The 24,584-nt window shown below is 36.0% G+C and overlaps 1 protein-coding gene across 2 annotated transcripts in view; it reads right to left on the reverse strand.

Annotated features, from left to right (window-relative positions):
• The window catches only part of LOC150110664 (uncharacterized), a 253,724-nt gene that overhangs the window by 140,872 nt on the left and 88,268 nt on the right, over positions 1-24,584 (reverse strand). For both annotated transcript variants that reach the window (XM_090400164.1, XM_090400172.1), the window contains one exon: positions 21,956-22,057. In XM_090400164.1, the coding sequence (XP_090256290.1) occupies positions 21,956-22,057 (102 nt within the window). The remainder of the gene's footprint in view (positions 1-21,955; positions 22,058-24,584) is intronic.

Below are 24,584 nucleotides of genomic sequence, written 5' to 3' on the forward strand. Positions count from 1 at the left end.
ACACCCATTATCTTTTTCCCATATCTATCTATATGTTCACTGGGCATCCACAGATGCCGTATAGTCACTCCGATGCTCAGTGATGTGCCACATCAGGCCTCACCATGTAGTCCTGTTGTTTTCTTTTCTGGAGTCCTCAACTCTCTGAAGATCAGTCACTCCACACACACACACACACCATCCATCTATCCATCCCATTGATGATCTATCCCTTCCTCTTTTTCCAGGAACTTTACCTTCTATTACTGTTCTGAGAAGTCCCCCTTCCATCCTTTCAATGTGTCCAAAATATTTTAACTTTCTTCTGTCAATATCCTTAAGGAGTAAGGTTCTACTGATCTTTTCTAACACCCATCCATTTGTATGTTTTTCCGTATACGATATCCTCAACAGCCATCTGTAATACCACATCTCAAAAGCAGATATCAGTTTCTTATCTGACTTCTTTAGGTTCCAAGTAATAAGTCACTGTTGGAAAAACAACTGCATCCAAAATCCTCAACTTTGTTCCCACGGAGATAGATCCATCTTTCCAGATTTTAGACAAGTCTCTGACTATTATTTTAGCCATTCCTAACCTTCTTCTGACATCTTCTGAACAGCAATTCTTCACATTAATAATGGGTCCCAGGTACTCAAACTTGCTGACCTCTTCAATTCTTTCTCCATTAAGGTACACATATTTCTCAAGAACATAGCATTTTACATATCCATAAGGATATGCATTATGGGATACTAAGGCAAGTGATCAGAACTTATACCACCTTTACCACGAGTTGCCTCAGTCCTGAAAATATTTCAGGCGCAAACTTTGTTTGCCTACACTTGGATAAAGGATTAAACCAAATATGTTATCTTAATGCTTTATTTATATCATTTATGCACAAGTCTGCTTAAAAATGTTATTAAACAATTACACACATCTACATTTATCAGATCCCCAGATAAATCTGATCAGATTTATCTGGGGATCTTGGAGATCAATGGATAGTCCCAAACTCAGATGAGTGTTCCTCAAGCCATGCCTCTGTATCCTGCTGAAACAGACTATTGGCTATAGGATGCTTGAAGGTCATGAAAGCATATCTCTCAAAAAAGAGTAGGTGATCAGCCAGCACATTCAGGTAGCTCGCAGCATTTAAGGACCTCTCCAAACACACTAAGAGACCTAATGTGTCACATGAAAAGGCTCCTCAAACTATCACAGAACCACCACCTCCTTGAACAAAGCTGATCTGTTACGACAGAGCCATGGCCTCATATTGTCAATGCCACACCCACATCCTCCTATCAGCTCAGTACAACAAATAACAGGATTCATCAGACCAAACGAGTCTGGTCCACTCTGGATAAGTCCAGTTTTGATGGTCCCAACACCAGGGGAGGTGCAATGCCTGATGAGGAGCTGTCAATAGTAATACATGATTAGGTTGTCAGCTCCTGTGGACCATGGTATGCAGGGTATGGCATACCATTTGCTTGGACCTCCAACACCGAAACTGGATGGATTTGTGCAGCCATTGCCATGCAGCTGGTCTGTACAAGCCTGGACAGTCTATGTTGACCCCTGGTCATCAATGGCATGTGGTCAACAACAACACTTGCTCGATAAGGGTATATCCACTGATGGTATATATACTCGCAGTAGACGCTTGATATGGTTGTCCTCGAGAACACTAGGGTTCTTATCACTTAGAATGACCTGTTTGCCTTGTGCCGATAATACATCCACAATCCAAGTCGCTAAGATCGCCACATTTACCAATGTTTGGTGATTGCGATACACTGTGGGGAAGCCCCTATGCCTGCTTATTTACCATCTGCATTCGGTTTGGGTATGCTTCAATCTGCATGGGGGATGGCCAGTGTCAACTTCCCATTGTCCCCATCTCTAATGTTTTGTCCATTGAGTATATACAGCCTCGAATTACACATACCACGTTTAGTTCTCTAGCACAGAAAAACTGGACTGTCTAATTTTTAGCACATTCACAGTACCAAATGTATGACTGTGTTATGTTTGCCGCTATATTCTGGAAGTGAAAGATTCTCATCCTATGTGAAAATATCAAAAATGATTATCTACTTGATATGATCCTTTTAGCATGTACCAATTGCCATTTTGGGTTCTTTCCTCTTTGAATTGCTTGTTAGTTCCACAATGATGGATTCTGAATTTCAGTATGTAATATTTGTTGCTAATTTCAATAAATTTAAGTACCATATAATATGTTTTATTCTTGACTGTTATGTCACAGGTACCATTAAAATTAAGAAAGTATTGTAATCTTTGAATTACCACAAACTCAAACTGGTTGCCTTAGTGGATGGTATCTCTGCTCTCCATTCAAATGCAGCAAGTTTGATTCCTCCCATAGTATAGATATTTGTAAAATCTGTAGGTGGTAGATTACATGATTTTCAGTGCCTAGTGAGAGACCAAAATCTTACTTATTGGAGGCCTGAAGTGGCTAGCATCATGTTTAGCCTGTAGAGTAGGAAAACTGGATTATTTAATTTTCAGCCTACCATAGTAGGTTTGTAATCTTTCATAGATGGGATTCACATTAAAAAAACATACTTTCTGCTCATGAAAGTTGATAATCTGCAAAACTAGTATTGTGGGTAAGTTAAGAGTTTAATATATGGAAACCTTGACCTGGAGACTAAGCACAAGTTTTTCCACTTCATACATCCATTAAACTAAGTAGTAACTGTATATTAGACAATTAAAACCTGCCACCTTAAAACTTTTCCAAACATCCTTGCTACAATAGCATTAATGGATTCATTTCAGACTGCAATATATCTATCCCAACATGTATTGGTATGTGGCATGGAATCATGCCTTGAAAATTAAGATATTACAGCCCATTTTCATTGATAATTATTAATTATTTGTCTTTTTTTACCTTCTGAATGAAGTGTATTTTGTTAGGAAAAAACATTAACAGATAAAAGCTCTTTGACAACTTCTTCTTAGAACAATGCACAGCTCAAGTATAAATAAGTTCTGAACAGCAACATCTAGACTTAAAATCAACTACTTTTTTTAGATTTTTATGATGAATGATGATGAATATTATAATCACTTGCTGTTGCTATGCAATGAGAGAAATGATTAAATACCTTTTTTTTTATGACCCCCACCTGCAAAAGGTTGTAAACCTACAATACATTCAATTTGTATCATGGGTGAGCTAAGGATTTTTTTTTTTTTTGCATGTTTAATACACACACACACACACACACACACACACACACACACACACACACACACACACACACACACACACACACACACACAGTGATATATCACTAATTCGAACCACTTTAGTCCGAACCTCCAGTAATTTTTTTCAAAAAAAAGTTTCATTTATTAAGTATTATTATTTTGTGTACTATCCTTGTAGACAGGCTTATACGTTGGTTATGCATTACTAAATCACTTAAGGAATTGACAACGTAAATACGAATATAAATTAAATTACACTTTAATAAATATTTCCGATATTTCGGCAACGTCACGTTGCCATCTTCAAAAGGAACTTGCAAAAAAAGGCACGTGCACGTAGGCACTACAACACAGTAACTGAGAATGAAGTGATGAAGCTATTGTTCTCCTAAACGTCCTGATGGTGCCCTCTAATGGGCTAAGTAAGTGTTCTTGGCCATTGGGCTGAAGGTCTACTGATGCAAGCCTCCCAAATTTGGGGCAGTCTCATACAACCAAATTTGTTGAGGTTTGGAGAGTTTCTTAGGGCTGAGGCTGATTCCATAAATAGTCTTTCGAATTTGTATTTGCTTCAGTGTATTACTGTAGCTTTCTTCCACCGTATTCTGTGGCGTGTATCCAGAGCATGGTCTGCAAGACCAGAACGGCTGTACTTGTGAAAACGGATGTAGTTCTTATGTTCAGAAATTCTGATATTCGCTGTCCTGCCTGTTTGGCCAAAGTAAGACAGTTTACAGCTGCAAGGGATCTGGTATACACCAGGTAGGTCTAGGGGAAGCGGTTGGTCTTTGGCGAAGCAGATAAGGGATGCCAATTTTCTGTATGGTCTGTAACAGGAGGTCGTCATGTTTTTTTAAGATTTTTTGTAATTTTTTCCAAGGTGCCTCTGATGTAGGGAATGGTGATGGATTTAGAGTAATCCTTGTTGTGGGGGAGGGGATTGTGGTTTGTGGGTTTCAATATTTTTTGGATTTTTTTTTTTTTTTTTTTTGGTAGCCATTGGCTGAGAAAGTGTAGAAGATATGATTTAGTTCAGTGTTTAGGGCCTTGTCGTTAGAACAGTTTAGCCCTGTTGTATAGTGTTTTCACCACTCCATATTGTTGTGAGGGGGGGGGGGAATTGTTGGTGAATGTACCTGCCTGTATGGGTGGGTTTTCTATAAACTGAGAAAACCAAGGTTCCATCAGGCTGGTGGGTAACTAGTGTGTCTAGGAAAGGGAGGCTGTTGTTTTCCTCTTTTTCCTGGGTGAACTTGATTCTGGGGTGTTGGTTGTTTAAGTGTGTTAAGAAGGAGAGGAGTGTGTTAAGAAGGGGTGCTTAAGGGTCAAAGCTGTATAACTGAGAGGAGACCTCCACATAGCCTTTAAAGGAATGTGGAGAACCGACCAGGGCTTCTGACCTAATGTCCAATCCTCACCTTCTCGTGGTGCACCCTGTTGGGTATCTACTTTGATACTGAACGAACGAGGATGGGCTGGCAATTTGGGATTTAGCCGACCAAATTGTATTCTTATTGGTTAAACCAAAATAAAAAATGATGGTACAACATGACAAAATTTCATGCCGGCTGGGGCGTCGCCCGGTTAAACAAGGCCCCCGTTGTTTTCGCCAGGGAACCAGGGCGAACAGCGAAAAGTCAGCTACTAGAACAAATCTGAAAATAAACCCCAACTCAACATCACCAGAGTTAAAGATCAGTACTATCAACGTAAGAAGCCTGAATGGCAAAGAAATGGAGCTAGCTGAGGAATTAGATAAGTACCAGATCGACATAATAGGGGTGACTGAAACAAAAAAGACCAAAACTGGTGAGATCTTTCTGAGCAATAAATACAAAATGTTATATTCAGGCAATGACAATCAAGGAAAAGAAGGAGTAGCCATAGTATTCAACACAAAATATGAGGCTAATCTTCTTGAATGGCAGTCAGTCTCAAGTAGAGTAATGTGGGCAAATATGAGAATGGGGAACTGGACAATGAGACTTATTTGTGCCTATGGTCCCACAGAAGGTTCTACTAAGGTAGAAGTGGAGGAATTTTTTGAGGCTTTAGAAAAAGCAACTGACACAATGAAAAAGGAAAAGTTGGTCCTTGTTGGGGATCTAAATAGTAGAGTAGGAAATGATTGTGAGACATACAAAAATATTTTGGGAAAATTTGGAGAAAAGAGCAAAGCTAATAATATTGGCAAATATCTGTTGGATTTCTGCTCAGGACATGGACTGGTTATTACTAACACCATGTTCCAACATAAAAATGTGCACAAATTCACATGGAGAGAAGAGGCTAGGAATAAGAAAAGTCTCATTGACTATGTTATTGTTGATAGTGATGTTTTCTCCCTGGTGCAGGACACCAGAGTGTACAGAGGATTTGAAATTGGTAGTGATCACTATTTAGTCTTGAGCAGGATAAAATTGAATTTCATATTGAAAAGAATAACATGTAAGAAAGTTTTAAAGCGAATAAAAGTTGAGCAGCTCTCAGATGTAAACTGTAGACTAAAATACAGAAATATTATTGAAAAGAAAATGAAAGAGTTTGAGAACAGGAATCAAACCTTGGAGATTCAGTGGCAAACTCTGAAGGAAACATTGATTGATTCTGCCAGAGAGGCATGTGGTGAGGTTGTGTGCAAGGATAAAAAAATCAGAACTCCCTGGTGGACACAGGAAGTTAAAGAGGCAGTGAAGGAAAAGAAGAAAGCATATCAAAAGTTCCTGGCAAATAAGTCAGCTTTTACTCTTACAGAATACAGAGACAAATGTAAGAAAGCTAAACAGTGTGTAAAACTAGCTAAACAAAAGTCATGGGAGGACTTTGGCAAGAATATAGAAAATAAATATCAAGAAGGTGGCAAAATATTCTGGAGGTTGTTGAAGAAGCTTAGGAATGGAGGAAAGAGTGCTGTAAAAGGAGTTAGAGATGATAAAGGTGACATGAAAACAGGAGAAAAAGATATCCTTGAAGTATGGAGTAATTACTTTGAAAAACTGCTAAATGAAACAAGGAGTGATGACAGCACAGTGATAAAAAACACTGACCAGGCATGCAGTCAGGAATACATATCCATACTTGAAGTAGAAAAAGCCATCAAAGGCTTGAAATGTGGAAAGGCAGCAGGAGTAGATGATATTCGACCAGAAATGCTGAAGTATGGTGGTATAAGAGTCTTACAGTGGCTGCACTGCATAGTTCAGAAAGCCTGGACAGAGGGACGAATTCCCAATGATTGGAGTAGAGCTCTCATAGTACCCATATATAAAAAGGGAAATAAAACTGAATGTGAGAATTACAGAGGTATTTCCCTACTGAGTGTTCCTGGCAAGATCTATGCAAGTATACTTGAGAAACGGTTGAGAAGAATTGTGGAAGAAAAGCTTGGTGAAGAACAAGCTGGATTCAGGCCAAATAGAGGCTGTCAGGATCAGATCTTCACTTTACGACAAATAGTCGAGAAAGCATGGGAAAATAACAAAGATCTGTATTTAAGTTTTGTCGATTTGGAAAAGGCATATGACAAGGTGCCAAGAGAGAAGCTATTCAATACGCTGCAGTTATATGGTGTCAATGGGGCATTATATCAAGCAATACTTAGTCTTTATTTGAATTGTGAGTCAGCAGTTAGAATTGAAGGAAGTACAGGAAGACGGTTTAATGTTAAATCTGGTGTGAGACAAGGATGTACATTATCCCCTCTGTTATTCATTATCTATATGGATCACATTATGAAGGAATGTGGTATTAAACCTGATATCCAAATTGGAGATGTTAATGTCAGCTCTTTGCTTTATGCGGATGATGTTATACTTCTAAATAAATCCGCTACAAGTCTGCAAGATTCTCTGACTAAATTGAATAGCTGTTGTAATAGATATGGTATGAAGGTCAGCAATAAAAAGACAAAGACAATGAAAATAGGCAGAATCATTGAAAATGTCAACTGTGTTTTGAATGGAGAACCTGTGGAACATTTCAGCTACTTAGGCACAATTTTTACTGAAGATGGTAAACTAAATATAGAAATAGACAACAGAATCAGCAAAGCTGGTATCGTGGGGAGTCAATTGAATAAATTCATATGGAATAAGAAATAAATTAGTCGGAACACTAAATTAGCTGTATACAAGACCGTGTTCAAACCAATTTTAACTTATGGATCTGAGAGCTGGGTCAGAAGTAAAACACTTGACCAAAGACTAGAGACCGCAGATATGAGAGTCCTGAGAAAGATTAGAGGCGTGAATAGATGGCATCAATGGCAATATCATATTAAAAATGAGGATATTAGGAAAGAACCTGACATTGTCAGCATCCAGGAATGCGTTAGCAGAGCTAATCTCAGATGGTATGGTCACTTAAATAGAATGGGAGAGGAAAGATTAGCAAAACAAGTGTTCTCTGCCAGGTTGGCAGGAAAATGACCCAGAGGAAGACCAAGATATAGGTGGATTGATACGGTACAAAGTGCCTTAGACGATAGAAATATAAGATCTGATAATGTTGGAGTCTTGACAAGTAACAGACTGATTTGGAGGAAAATTGTAGATAGGAAGTTAGTAATGATGTAATTTTTTCATGTAGTACTGTCATATCCTGTACACCCCTTGAGGGTACATGGCAGGAATTTGATGATGATGATGAGAAGGAGAGGAGTGTATCAGAGCCATATGGCCAAATAGCGAACACATCATCAACGTAGCGAAGCCATATGTTTGGTTTTTGTGGGGCAGAGGCTAAGGCTTTTTCTTCAAAGGTCTCCATAAAGAAATTGGCCAAGGGTGGTGAACCCATGGCTGTCCCCTCTATTTGTTTGTAGAATTTTCCCTGCCAAACGAAATAGCCTGATTTCATTGTGAACTGAAATAGGGCTGAGATCGGGAGAAAATTTAGCTCGGATTAGCTCTATGAGTGGGACATTTGTGAATAAGAGTCAAAGCTGACCATTATGTCAGTATGTTGGAGTGTAAGGTTTTCTATGCTGGCTTTGAAGTGGGCTGAGTTTTTTTTTTTTTTTTTTTTTATGTGTGATGGTGTGTTGCCAGTATAGTTTGTGAATGCTTTGGACAAATGTTTAGCTAATTTGTATGTGGGGGAATCAATGCCATCCATTATGGGACGTAATGGTACATTTTCTTTATATTCCTTGTTGGGAGTCCATAAATACGGGGGGTATAGAGTTAAACGGCTTTAATCTGTTGGTAACTTCTACAGGCCAAGAAGTGACTTTCTTAAGGAGCCTGTGAAGTTTTCTGATTTGTGAGTTGGTGGGATTGTATTCGATAGGGAGGTAAGTAGCCCGGTCTAATAGAAGAGCATTAAGCTTACCTGTGTAGTCCTTTTGGTTAAGTACTACAGTTGCATTTCCCTTATCTGCTTTGGTGATAACTATTTCTTTATTATTCTTCATTTCCTGCAGAGCTTTATATTCCTTTGGATATGTTGGTTTTTGGTGATCTTGCTTTGGAGAGGACACAAGCTACATCCAGTCTTACAGTATTGACGATTTGATTTGGAAGGTGGCGGATTCTGCGTTCGATCTGGATCATAATATCCTCACTAGGTAATTTTCTGGGAGCAATGGCGAAGTTGTGGCCACGTGAAAGCACGTTGAGTGCTTCAGGCTTCAGGGTGACTGAAGAAAGGTTGATAATGGTGTTGGTAGGAAGTTTTGGATTGACAGTCGACTACTTTTTTAATTTTTCGAAATTTTTCATCTATCGACCTCTTATTTTTTCAAATTCTTTGTCTGCAGCGGTACACAAGATGTCGTGTAAAATTGACCAAAGCTCGTGATTTAAGGTGCACGAAAGCTCTTCTTCAAAAGCACGAATATCTTTGTTAATGTCTGCTAAGAGAAACTGCGTGGCAGCGATTTGTTCCCGAAGCAATGCGTAACTGCCGTGGTTATATATACGGAGAGCTTTTTGTGAAACAAAACGGTGCTTGAATTTTACACAATTCAGGATTACCTGATTATCCCGGCAGCATTTTAGGAAATTTAGACGATTTAATTGTCTAGACAACTTCATTTTATCATATTGGCGGGCCTTCCGTGCGATCGTATCTCCGTGGATGATGTTAGTTCTCGTAGACAGGCTTATACGTTGGTTATGCATTACTAAATCACTTAAGGAATTGACAACGTAGATATGAATATAAATTAAATTACACTTTAATAAATATTTCCGATATTTCAGCAACGTCACATTGCCATCTTCAAAAGGAACTTACAAAAAAGGTATGTGCATAGGCACTACAACACAGTAACTGAGAATGAAGTGATGAAGCTATTGTTCTCCTAAAAGTCCTGATGCCTCAAGCGGGCTGAGTAGGTGTTCTTGGCCGTTGGGCTGAAGGTCTACTGATCTCCAAACTTCAACAAATTTGGTCGTATGAGACTGCCCCAAATTTGGGAGGCTTACATCAGTAGACCTTCAGCCCAACGGCCAAGAATACTTACTTAGCCCGCTAGAGGGCACCATCAGCACTTTTAGAAGAACAATAGCTTCATCACTTCATTCTCAGTTACTGTGTTGTAGTGCCTACGTGCACGTGCCTTTTTTTTGTAAGTTCCTTTTCAAGATGGCAACCTGACATTGCCGAAATATCGGAAATATTTATTAAAGCGTAATTTAATTTATATTTGTATCTACGTTGTCAATTCCTTAAGTGATTTAGTTTGTACTATCATTTTTATTTAATAATTATTATTTTAACTATAATTACTTATTTTATTATTATTATAGTACAGTATTTTTTCATACTGTCGATTGTATACGGTTATACTGTAGGACTATTTTGATTTATTGTGTGCTCACGTTTGCTTTTTTTTATTACTGTACAATACATACCATATTGTTGGCATGAATCACTGCTATCGTTCATGAACTGATTAGATGAACTGATTAGTGAGGACGGAAATTTTATGGCTACATTTTTGCCTCCAAACCGTACTCCATTGTTCCAACCAATGGATCAGAACATAATACAATCCATTAAATTAAAAGATCATAAAGACCTGCTTTTAAATGTATTTTTCCACAGTTATGACCACATCAATACAAAATATAAACTTGAAGGATGTGGCATTCTCAGTTGCTGCTGCTTGGGAAGCCATCGAACCTAAAGCAATTCGAGCATCGTGGAAAAAACTGGCCTTTAGAATTTACCAAGATAACTACAGTGATATACAAAAAGAGGAAATTCAAAACATGCATAATTTGGTTAAAAATATAAATCCAGATGTTGAAATTTCACAAACAGATGTTATGGAATGGAATACAGGTAGAACCAAAAGTGAATTCAAAATCAAATCAGATGCTGAAATTATAAACATGACACTACAGAATGAATTAGAAGACGATGATAACAATAAAGAACTCAAAGAAAAAAAAGTAAAATATGAAGAGGAAATTGACAGTTTTAATGTGTGTACAGAATGGGCAAAGCAGAATGATAAGCCATTCCACAAAGTTTTTTTGCTAATGCAGCTCCGAGAAGAAGCATTCGAAAAATGTTTAGCTTCCAAGAAGCAAAAGAAAATCAGTAACTTTTTTAAAAAGAAATACAAAAACTCTTTTGTGTTATTTTGTGAAACTTTTTTTTGTGTTGTGTACAAGCAAGTGATTTTTTTTTTTTTTTTTTTTTACGCAAATTAAGTTATATACTGAACTATGCAATTTTATTAAATCATAATCCTCAACAATACAGGTACATACAAACTAAATTTTTTATTAAAATAAACTTGTGTACTGTATTATTTTTTAAGTTTTACATTACAGTAGTTTTTTTTTCTATCAGTTACTTCATTTATTTACAGAATTAAATTGATGTATCATTAGAATCCGATTATTTTTGTCTTAAATGCTAGTTATTGTTGTCTCTTCAGGGGAAAATTGGCTAATACGAACGAGCATGGTTTTTTTTTTTTTTAGTTCAAATTAGCGAGATACCACTGTGTTTGGGTGGTGGTGGTGGTGGGGGGGCTAACAATCCCAGATTAGCTATATTGGACCCTACATCTAAACTGCCTGATTTGGAGTTATGTTTGGATAACCCTAAACCGCATTAGAACTGGTCGTGGTAGATGTAAACATCTACATAAATGGAAATGGACTGACTCTCCTCCTTGTGACTGTGGTTATCACTCTCAAACTATTGACCATAATTTACTGGACTGCTTGATATATGCTTTTGAGGGCATTATACAAGATATCTTATGATGGAAGCTATAAAACTGGTTCAAAAAATTGAAAAAATTGCTTTGTAAAATTTTTTTATGCGACTTAATTGTCATACATCTGTTAACATTGGTGTATTATGTTTCTCACTGTATTTTACCATCATACGATAAATAAATAAATATACACACACAATCAGAAACCCTGCTGTAGGGAACAAACGTAACATTTTCAAGTCACTTCAGATCTCCAATATGCAGGGCAATGATCCCATATGGAGCAATGAAATACATCTTTCACCTGCTGACAATCACAAACATCCATGCCCACAGCAGAATTTGAACTCACAAGTCAGCTGGTTGGAGAGCAAATAACCACTTGTCCAATCAGGTGGCAGATAACTGGTATTACATCAGGACATGACAACACTGCTAAAATGAGGAAACAATGTGATTGAAAAATCACAAAATTATTATATAAGACAAGTTGATATTAGATCCAACATCACCGAACTGAAGCCTTTTGGTCTTTATTTTAGTAATCACAAATTTATTATTTTAAGGCTATGTGGAAAGGGGATCAACATTCATTGTGGGTGGTTCATCCTAAAATCAAAATATCTGCCACACCTCTTTCAACAACAGTGCACTCATGCTATCTCAGGTCAAGTATTTCATTGCCATTCCTCCATACAAAAAATCTCTTTCTTACTCCCTTGCTCACAACATACTTGTATGGTTCCCATGGATATGTGACCCATGACAGGAGAGAGAGGCATCCTCTTTCCAACACTTACCACCATTCAAAATAGCATCCTTATGTCTGAAAAGCACCTTGCATCAGCTAAAATCTAAATCATGACACATCTTTCCACCTGTAAACCAAGTTTAATAATTCAGATTCCCTCAACTTACCCTGTGCTAACTTTCCACTGCCAATATTAGTTACTTGCCTCCAAACTTCCTCCAATGTCTCTTCATCACCCAGAAAACCAGAAGTCCAAATCTGTGCACGCACATGCATATGCAAGCACACACACACACAGTAGTGAAAATGCAGCTTGGTGAATGTTTCATCATTTAATACAACTAATATTCTCAAAAGCACAGGCCAGAAATGTAGTGGTGCAATAACAGTATCAACAGCTGCAACCACATAATAACTGACGATTATGTGCAAAGCTGTCCTTAGAGAAGTGATCTTGGTTGTTGATTTAAAGCTTCATGAAATTTCATTCCATTACCTCTAACATTACTGAGCTGTGTTACACCCTGATAACCAAGAACGTAAAAAATTTCAGTTATCATGGTGTAACAAGAAAATAAAAATATAAAATCCTATGTAAGTAGCTAATACAAGATATTTAAAGACAGAAAATATGCTTGCATTCAAGAAAATTAATTATAGCAGAAATTGTTTAACTAAATAATAAAAAAGGGATTCTTATTACAAAAAAAAAAAAAAAAGGATATGGAAAAAATAGGTTAAGTAAGACAAAGAAGATTAGAGATAAGAATTTGTATGTGAGAGGCTAGTTTAACACTTGAAAAAAGGAGATTAAAATATTCAAGTAAATTCTAAAAAGGGGATTAATTTAGTATAGAGGCCAGCTTAAAACAAATGACGATAGCTCAAGGTCAACTCCCAAAGTGAGACGTCATCATGTGCAAGGAACCGTAGCATGTTTTGGGCAGAAAAACACGACTTTAATTGGTGAGCGAGATTGACTCCAGTGGGGGGGGGGGGGAGAGAAAAGAAATTGAAGGTGCCGATAGGGACCATGCAGATAAAAAGGTTAGAACCCCCCCCCCCAAGGCTTTTTTCCTGAGAGTTTTCTTCACGAATTTTTCCGTATAGGTAACAGGGGTTTTCCTGAGTGACGCCATAGGAGTTATCTCCGTCCGACACAACAAGGAAACAAAGTGTGCGGGAATTCGATCCCGTATACCTATTGCAAGAGATGAGGAACGTCGTATAGTTACAAGAAGGAAGGAATTGTCTATGTATCTCATCATCCAGTACTCGTATCGAGGGAAGGAAAATCCATACAGAAGTCCATGCCCACGTGATCAGTTCCATAGTGATAGAATAGAAGATCCTGTGTGTGTGTCCTTAATTCAAGCACAATAGGTATAGATCGTGAAAACCAGGATTCGTCCTAGAAAGGTACTGTAAAATCTTGTATCAACTGAAATCGCATATAGTTGCAATCATTGTTAATTGCTGTTTCTTTTAAGGTTACACGGTGATCAGCATTCATATTAAATTAGGGAAACAAAACACACGTGTTAAAAAGATTATTTTACCGATTAATAATAAAATAATAACGTTACGTTTCAACCCCTGTATTGAGGTCATCTTCAGAAGGATACATTCAGAAGTATAAGAACAAGCTACATGCTGTTGCACACTACACAAGTAAATTACATCTACGTTGTTAACTAATCTTTTTTCTTAGCCTGCCCTCTAGTGGAAAAAAATAAATAAAATAAAATAAAATAAAATAAAATAAAATAAAATAAAATAAAAAAACTACAATAAACTCTGCTAAAGTCCTCATGTACTAGGATTCTTCTGGAATTATACAGTTATATTACGATTATCTTCTGGATTTGTACAGGTTGCTATTGAATGTTCAAGGGGAAACAAAAAAAAAAAAAAAAAACCACTTCACTGGGTCTTGTATTGAGATTTTTCTTTGTGGTTGCTATGAAGGTTGTAGATGGGTCCTCCACATTCTTGGAATTGTCAGACCATCATTTTTATTCAGATTCGGATCATGTTTGAGCATTTCACATGCTTCCTTGAATTTCCGCTCAAACCAGGTTTTGGTGCAGTGTAGGGACTTGGTACCTTTCCAGTCAATTCTGTGGTATGTTTGGAGTGCATGGTCAGAAAGGCCAGTTTTTCTGAAATGGAGGTATTTTATGTGACGTTTGTGTTCATCCTTTCTGATTGGGATGGTTCGTCCTGTTTCCCCTATGTACGGTATGTTACAAGTGCAATCTATTTTGTAAACCCCTGGGTGGGCAAAGTGTGGTAGGGGATCCTTGGAAGAATTGAGTAGGTGCCTTAATTTTGTCGGGGGTTTGAAGGTGGTTTTGATGTTGTATTTGTGTAGTGTTCTGTCTATTTTTTCTGAAATGCCTCTAACATATGGTATAGCAATAGCATTCTTGAAATCTTTTTTGTTATTAGTGGTATTGTTAAACCGTGAATGAAATTTTTATATATATTTTGTTCTTCATTCACATTTAACATAACCTATCATATATTAAGCATGACTTGTTTAAAAATTATTTGTTAATCCCTTGCTTAAGAATTATTTTTCATGTATTATTCTTGAATTTCATCAGCTATTATTTGATTAAATAATTTTAATGTATATTTTACTATTGGAAGGACCCAGTGATAAATATCATTTATCTTATTTACTTTATTCCTTCAATAATATTATGAGAAATTATATGCATATAATTGAATGTACCTTATATATATACTGTAACATATATTTTATTATTATTAATTGTAAATGAAATGAAAGAGAAAATTAAGTAACTGTAATATTTTATTAATGTTTTTCATTACTCAATGTAAAAGTATAGCCTTATGTAACATTAACGCAAATGTTTACGCTTTTGTTCGTTTCCATGAAGAGAGAAATAAAATGGAACGCGCGTGGATGGACCGTGAGCTTCGATAACAAGGAGAGAAGAAAAAATATATGGGTGGTAATATTAGAGAAAAGAAAGAGGGGAGAGTTTTTGGAAGCGAAAAAAAGGAAGGATATAAGAAGGGGGTGAAAGTAAATAAAAAGGACTGAAGGGCAGGAATTCAAGAGAGTAGCATTTAAAAGTGTGCTAAGATGAAGTGAAAACTTATAGATAGCTGAAAGTAAAGTCAGCAGTGGCATTAATAGGAATTAGGTGCCGCAATTGGATAATTAAAGGACTGGAAGGTTAATGAAGGATTCAGAATAGATCCAGTTAGCTTAGAATTACTACTTATTTCTATATTGCTTTTAGGAAGAATTGTACGGAGCTTAATTTGTTGTGAAGTAGTAAACAAGGATATCAATCTGCCCTATAGTTGCCGTCGAGAATTGTGGAGCGCGACAAATAATAGTCTAGTTATGACCGTGAAGAATTCCTTTTAAATGTGTTCCATAGGTGTAATAAATATAATTTGAAGATGTACTCACATCAAATCTGACGTGCTGAAAATTAATTCCGGTAAGGACAGTCATATTTTATTTGTTTCTGTGTATGAAGACTTGAGTGATAGTTCCATTTTGCTCATTCTAACATTTACTGTAGCATATCGCCGAAGTTAGAAATAATTTGCCTTGAAATAATATTTGCCGTGTTTAATGATATGATAAGTGCCAGCTGAGAGTTAAGTGTGGAGTATAACTGAAAAATATGAGCAAACTTATTAAACAAGAAATTCTGTTGTATTAATCTGAGTAAGGAATCTTGTAATTGAGAAAACTGTGAAACTTGTATGTGAAGATTTTGAAGACTGAATTAATATGAATGATTTGACCCGATGTACTAACTTAATTGTAATGTCTCATTTTAGAAGTGGAATTCATGTATTTATCATATAACCTTATATTAAATGTTTTGTTTTATTAATTTCAATAGTGTTTGCCTGATTCTTTTTTATTGCACCGTTCATAAATAATTCGAATCTAGCGGGAGCCTCAAATGAAAATTATTGAATTCGGCCTGAATGAGTAAGGAGACTGCTAATTTAATTGAAAATTGATTCTACTATTCTATATAGACTAATCTAAATATAGGGTGGCGCAGTATAAATATAAATTTCTCTATATTTGTATTAGTGATCAATTGGCAATTAATAGATTTTATTAATAAGAGTACGTTCCAACAAAATGGCGGATTCGAAACTAGAATGTACGTTCCAACAGTATCTTTGTGGAGGATCTTGTGATTGGTTTTTATACTGTATCCATTTTTTATAACGGTATGTTTGATGGTCTCATATTCATGGTTATGAGTTTGTTCAGTTGAACAAATGGTTTGAGCTCTGTGTTTAAGGGTGCTTATAACCCCTAGTTTTTGTGTTGGGTGGTGATAGGAAGTTTTGTGTATGTATTGGCCTGTGTGTGTAGGTTTGCGGTAAACTGAGAAGGAGAGACAGCCTGAAGGAAGACGTGTGACAAGCGTGTCTAGGAACGGAAGAGAGTTGTTTTTTTCTATTTCAATGGTGAATTGGATGCGTTCGTGTTGTTTGTTCAGGTGGCTAAGGAATGTATCTAGTGCTTGGCGGCCGTGGGGCCAAATGGCGAAAATATCGTCGACGTTCCTAGACACACTTGTCACACGTCTTCCTTCAGGCTGTCTCTCCTTCTCAGTTTACTGCAAACCTACACACACAGGCCAATACATACACAAAACTTCCTATCACCACCCAACACAAAAACTAGGGGTTATAAGCACCCTTAAACACAGAGCTCAAACCATTTGTTCAACTGAACAAGCTCTTAACCATGAATATGAGACCATCAAACATACCTTTATAAAAAATGGACACAGTATAAAAACCATTCACAAGATCCTCCACAAAGATACCACTAATAACAAAAAAGATTTCAAGAATGCTATTGCTATACCATATGTTAGAGGCATTTCAGAAAAAATAGACAGAACACTAACAAATACAACATCAAAACCACCTTCAAACCCCCGACAAAATTAAGGCACCTACTCAACTCTTCCAAGGATCCCCTGCCACACTTTGCCCACCCAGGGGTTTACAAAATAGATTGCACTTGTAACATACCGTACATAGGGGAAACAGGACGAACCATCCCAATCAGAAAGGATGAACACAAACATCACATAAAATACCTCCGTTTTAGAAAAACCGGCCTTTCTGACCATGCACTCCAAACATACCACAGAATTGACTGGAAAGGTACCAAGTCCTTACACCGCACCAAAACCTGGTTTGAGTGGAAATTCAAGGAAGCATGTGAAATGCTCAAACATGATCCGAATCTGAATAAAAATGATGGTCTAACAATTCCAAGAATGTGTAGGACCCATCTACAACCTTCATAGCAACCACAAAGAAAAATCTCAATACAAGACCCAGTGAAGTGGGTTCCCCCCCCCTTTGAACATTCAATAGCAACCTGTACAAATCCAGAAGATAATCGTAATATAACTGTATAATTCCAGAAGAATCCTAGTACATGAGGCTTTAGCAGAGTTTATTGTAGTTTTTTTTTTATATTTTTACTTTATTTTATTTATTATTTTTTTTTCCACTAGAGGGCAGGCTAAGAAAAAAAGATTAGTTAACAACGTAGATGTAATTTACTTGTGTAGTGTGCAACAGCATGTAGCTTGTTCTTATACTTCTGAATGTATCCTTCTGAAGATGACCTCAATACAGGGGTCGAAACGTAAAGTTATTATTTTATTATTAATCAGTAGAATAATCTTTTTAACACGTGTGTTTTGTTTCCCTAATTTAATTAATATGATTGTTAATTACTGGACAGGTGAATATATACTAGGACTTTAGTACAAATCAGAGTAGAATGAGAGTAAACTAGCTTATATTATTTGATAAACGTTCATGTGTTAGAGATTTATGTATGCGCATGGTATCTCATATGAGAGTGTCTTAAAGGTCAAATGTATGTATGAGTATAGCGAAAGGATAGTTTAACCTATATTGTTTTGTAAGTTAGATAAGGCAAACTGAAAATAAACATTAATGTCCATGGTTATTATAGCAATATAGAGCATTCTGACTAGTATAAGATTAAGTAAAGTGTTAATTTGTTCCAGGATTGTATGTATATATTTATATGTATAAAGTCTGTTATGACGGCATGATCGCAAATTCCCATATAGGATTTTGCCCTAATACTTGTATTTTGCTTGTGTAATTTTGTAATTTTTATTCTTAGTATTGAATTGTGTTTTATGTAATAGAAATTGAATTGTACCATGTTTAAGATTTTAAATAAACTTTTGTTCATTAATAATACAGTTGTCTGAAATTGCTGCCTAATGCACCACTTGAAAAACGTACGAACCTAATCATGCAGGAAATTAATGTGTTAAGTTATGAGATAGAGGGTCACGACTGCTAAATAGTTTCAAACTCAGACATATTGTTGTAATTGCTCCTTGTTTTCGAATCATATATCTTAAACTAAATGTCCTGAAAGGTGCAGTATAATATAAATATTAGGGACACTAAGGGGAAAAAAAGCTTAAATATTTGAATTTTATATCTCGTGCATAGTTAAGTATTGAATAAAGATAAAATAGAGATTCACTTGAAAAAATAAAAGAAAGTTTAATAATCGTAGATAGGGACACAACAGCTGACTTTATTCACTTTACAGCCTCAGAAACCATTCCTTAGAGAACAAACATTGGAACTTTTCAAGCCACTATTATTTGAGATTTTGGTTAAAGCAAACAAGGCTATGAGACCACTGCATTATATCTATTAATCACTTAGCCAGCCATATGGATGAAAATATCAAATACTTTATATTGCATATCCATGTTATTTCAGAGATATCCATATGTTATTTCAATTTCACTGCTAGCTGGAAATCATGGCTGATCCAGTTAACCAAGTTCTCAGAGGAAAAACCATTCCACCTCCATATGAGAGCAGCTAGATCACCTTCAAATGTAAAGCTCTGGAGAAGCTCTTTATATTGTCAAAACCAGATCTTTTCAAGTGAAAGGCATTGCTAATACCAACTAACCATTACAACAAAATTCACCTACCATCTAAAGACAACATTCATGTTCATGGCAGGAATCAAACCACCCCTGCTGGATGAAGAATGAATGCGCTATCCATTGGTCGATCAGGTCAGCATAATTCTCTATGAGCCTACTTTCTTTTGAATGGACAAAACAGAGTAGCAAAAACAGAATGGGGGAGATACACATGAGCCTACAAAAGCTTACAAGAAACAAAAACATGAATCTCTGCTTTTATTTATCTTAGCTGCTTCTAGAATCTTTTTCTATGAGTTAGTAAATAGTTCCGATTTTTATAGTCAAATGAATTCCCAGTCATTTGGAATTCATCCCACTGTCCAGGCCTTTTGAACTATGCAGTGCAGCCACTGTAAGACTTTTATCCATACTCAAGCATTTCTGGTCGAATATCATCTACTCCTGCTGCCTTTCCACATTTCGGGCTTTTGATGGCTTTTTCTACTTCAAGTATGGATATGTGTTCCTGACTACATGCCTTGTCAGTGTTTTATTTATCGCTGTGCTGTCATCACTGCTTGTTTCATTCAGCAATTTTTCATATATATCTTTTTCTTTTTCTCTTTTTCTCCCATTTTCATGTCACCTTTATCATCTCTAACTCCTTTTACAGTATTCTTTCCTCCATTTCTAAGCTTCTTGAATACCCTCCAAAATATTTTGCCACCTTCTTGATATTTATTTTCTATGTTCTTGCCAAAGTCCTCCCATGACTTTTGTTTAGCTAGTTTTACACAGTGTTTACCTTTCTTACATTTGTCTCTGTATTCTCTAAGAGCACAAGCTGACTTATTTGCCAGGAACTTTTGATATGCTTTCTTCTTTTCCTTCACTGCCTCTTTAACTTCCTGTATCCACCATGGAGTTCTGATTTTTCTATCCTTGCAGACAATCTCACCACATGCCTGTCTGGCTGAATCAATCAAGGTTTTCTTCAAGGCTTGCCACTGAATCGCTAAAGTTTGGTTCCTGTTCTCAAACTCTTTCATTTTTTCTTCAATAATCTTTGTGTATTTTAGTCTACAGTTCACATCTGAGAGCTGCTCAACTTTTTTTCGCTTTAAAACTTTCTTACATGTTATTCTTTTCAATATGAAATTCAATTTTATCCTGCTCAAGACTAAATAGTGATCGTTTCCAATTTCAAATCCTCTGTACACTCTGGTGTCCTGCACCAGGGAGAAAACATCACTATCAACAATAACACAGTCAATGAGACTTTTCTTATTCCTTGCCTCTTCTCTCCATGTGAATTTGTGCACATTATGTTGGAACGTGGTGTTAGTAATAACCAGTCCATGTCCTGAGCAGAAATCCAACAAATATTTGCCATTATTATTAGCTTTGCTCTTTTCTCCAAATTTTCCCAAAATATTTTTGTATGTCTCACAATCATTTCCTACTCTGCTATTTAGATCACCAACAAGGACAAACTTTTCCTTTTTCATTGTGTCAGATGCTTTCTCTAAAGCATTAAAAAAATCCCCCCAACTTCTATCTTAGTAGAACCTTCTGTGGGACCATAGGCACAAATAAGTCTCATTGTCCAGTTCCCCATTCTGATATTTGCCCACATCACTCTACTTGAGACTGCCTGCCATTCAAGAAGATTAGCTTCTTATTTAGTGTTGAATACAATGGCTACTCCTTTTCCTTGATTGTCATTGCCTGAATATAACATTTTGTATTTATTGCTCAGAAAGATCTCACCAGTTTGTCTTTTTCCGTTTCAGTTACCCCTATTATGTTGATCTGGTACTTATCTAATTCCTCAGCTAGCTCCATTTCTTTGCCATGCAGGCTTCTTATGTTGATAGTACCGATCTTTAACCCTAGTGATGTTGAGTTGGGGTGTTTTTTCAGATTTGTTCCAGTAGCTGACTTTTTGCTGTTCACCCTGGTTCCCTGGTGAAAACAATGGGGCCTTGTTTAACCGGGCGACGCCCCAGCTGGCATGAAATTTTGTCATGTTGTTGTTGTATCATTATTTTATATTTTGGTTTAAGCCAATAAGAATTACAATTTAGTCGGCTAAATCCCAAATTGCCAGCCCATCCTCGTTCGTTCAGTATCCAGGTAGATACCCAAAAGGATGCACCACGAGAAGGTGAGGATTGGACATTAGGTCAGAAGCCCTGGTCGGTTCTCCGCATTCCTTTAAAGGCGATGTGGAGGTCTCCTCTCAGTTATACAGCTTTGACCCTTAAGCACTCCCGCCATCAAATTCCGATTTTGTAATGGAAAGGTGGGAGACTGGGCATTCTGAAGAGACATGTTAATATCCGTATTAAGTTGTTTTTATTATTGTTGTTAAAGCCATTTTACTCAAAGATCATGGCCAATGAGCTCAATTCTTTTTGAAATGCTGTTGGAGAGATTTTTTCGGCTCTTCCTAGTACTAAATTTCATCAGTCTAACCACAGCAGAATTTTTATATGCTGACAAATGATAGTAATAAGGAACAAAACACTCAAATAGGTGCTGACACTGTTGAAAAACATGCAAAAATATCCTGTCACCCCATCTAAAAATAACTAATTTGGCTCTGTCCGAAACAGGTCTAGACATTTCTCCTTTCAGAAGTCTTTAAAACTTTAGTTCTTTCTCAAGCAACTGACATGATGAAACCACTCTGACCATTGACATGCTCTTTAAAATTAAACAATAAAAATGTTTTCATACATAACTGGAACTGATATTTTTAAAATTAAATATATATTACCAAATTATAATTTAATCTGTCTTACCAGTTGTATAAAAGAAACTGCACATATCATATAGAATACAGAAGAAAAAGCAATGTAATAGCTAAAATTTGGATCTGTACATGAGCCACCACTATACTGCACCTGAAAGAAAGAAAAAAATGACTATATAAACTATGGCAAAACAATTCATATTTTTGATATATCAAATTGATTTTCCATTAAAACTAGATCATTAAAATGAAATATATATTGATTTTTACTTGACCAAACGCCAACAAGTTTCACAAACAGAGCTGTTTAGCTTCTTCAAGGCTTATAACGGTAAGAGAAAACTCAAAGTGGCTAGTACAGAGAAAATGGAGTAACACTATCGTATAAATTAAAAATTAAAACAGACATGTAACATTACATGCATGGAGCATGTTGTATTAGTCACTGTTGCGTGAGCACGCTTAATCTGCCTATGTGAGTGGGTTTTCTATATATACAGTGTTATCATTAGGAAGGCATATCTAAAGGGTCTAGGAAGGGTAAACTATTGTTATTTTCCTTTTCCATCATAAATTGGATTCTTCGATTGTGTGGATTGCAGAAGTTGGTTGATAGTAGAAAAAGAGAGGATATGATAGAAACATTTAAGTTGCTTCAAGGGTTTTATAGGATTGATGCAGAGGAAATGTTTCAGCACTTGGCTGGAGGAACCAGAACAAGGGGGTCAATCCCTGGAAATTGAATAAAGATGTGGTTAGTAGAGGTGCGAGGACTAAATTTTTTTTTACTTGGAGAGTTGTGAATGAGTGGAATGAAAAAGAAATAAAGATTGTGTGGACAGATTGGGTCTTAGGCGATGATTCTTCAGACTCTATGGAGGTAGCCATATAATAATAATCTTCTGTATAGTTATGGTTACAATTCAAGAAGAAAGGAAGAAATTAGTTTCCTAATTAATCACTTCATAAAAGATCAAATACAAGACACATACAGGATTGTAGAACTATCTTATAATAAATAGATGTTATAAATTGAGAATTATACAAGTTTAGGCACCAATCTTAAACCAAACAGAGGAAGAAATTAAATTCATGCATTTTATGAAACCTACCAACTACTAAATAGCAATGACACATATTCTATGTTTCAGTAAGGAAATACTGTGAGTAGACATATTAATTAAAATTATAATAATGGAATTAACTCACGTAAAATATTATTTATTAGTAGAATTTTTGCCTGTGTATCACAGGCATCTTCAGTACATGTAAAAAGCTAATTAAACAATAACTGACCATTCCAAAAGGCACCACCTAAGTAGCTAATATAAGATAACTAAAAAAAAAGGTCATTAAATTTTCTAACTTATTTAAAAAAAAAAATAAATAAATAAATAAATTCTATATATATATACACAGTAGAATCCGCATATTGTGATTGCTGATAATATTATCGATCGGCTATTGCTATCAAAATCAATCGGTCCCAAAACACACCATTTAAAATTAATTAAAAATAATCCAGTTATTGTTATCAAAATCCTCAAATGTTTAGCCTTTTGCATCTCAGAATTCTAAGAAATAAGAGTTAATCGGGAGAAAATTTAACAAAGAACATTTATCAAAATCTCACTTTCTTGCTAATCTTCCTTTAATCCCCATGCAAGTAATCTTAATCTTCCGTAAATCTTAAATCTTCCAGCTAAATGAGGAGAGGGGGGGGTATAAATACAGTCTTATTGTGATTTTTTAAGTTTATTAACTTACTCTCTTTCAGTAAGTGAATTTGACTTTAAGTGCTCATTAAAAAAGCCCTTGGCATTAAGACAGAAGCAAGCAAAAAACGTAAAAATGTATCTTTTCAAGAAAAGCAAAGAATTTTGAGTGCTATGATAAGTTGTCCAAAATGGGTTAATATTGTTGCGGCTGTACATTTAAAAATTTCATAACCACTCTTGTGTAAAATCTTAAAAAACATCAACCATTGAAACTTCAGCTCTTACTAATGAGAAGATGGATTGGAAGAGAGCCTGATCTGGTAAGGATACTCAAGTTGAATCAGCATTAAAATTTTGGTTTAGTAATGTTCGTAAAAAGAATGCTTTGATTAATGGACCTTTGATACGTCAAAAAGCAGAACTTGCAAAAACAATGGGCAAAGAAAATTTCACTGCAACTGATGGATGGTTTAACAGGTGGAAAAAGCGAGAAAATATTCATGGTGAAGAAAAAAGTGCCGATTTTTTTTTTTTTTTATCAGCTGATGCGCAGATTAAGACAGAATATTGACAGAATTGCTGAATATTCTTCCAAGGATATTTACAATGCAAACAAAACAGGTCTCTATTTGCAAGCAATAACTGAGCATACTTATTTGTTTAAAAATGAAAGTACTAAAGGATTTAAATCTTCAAAAGAGCGAGTGATAGTTCTTTGTTGTGCTAACATGAAAGGTGAGAAACGGCAGCTCCCAGTGATTGGAAAATGTAAAAATCGTTGGTGTTTTAAAGGTGTCAAAAGTTTGCCTGTTGACTATGTTCTAGTGCAAATGCTTGGATGACTAATGACATTTTCAGCAATTGGTTAGTTAAGTGGATTCTTAAATTAAAGAACATCAAAGTAATTTTCTTGCCTTCGAACACATTGTTAATTCAACCATGTGCTCAAGGCATCATACG

Source organism: Typopeltis vanoorti, chromosome 1, assembly GCF_054136105.1.
Source record: "Typopeltis vanoorti isolate ZY-2024b chromosome 1, IOZ_Tvanoo_1.0, whole genome shotgun sequence".
Lineage (NCBI taxonomy): Eukaryota > Metazoa > Arthropoda > Arachnida > Uropygi > Thelyphonidae > Typopeltis > Typopeltis vanoorti.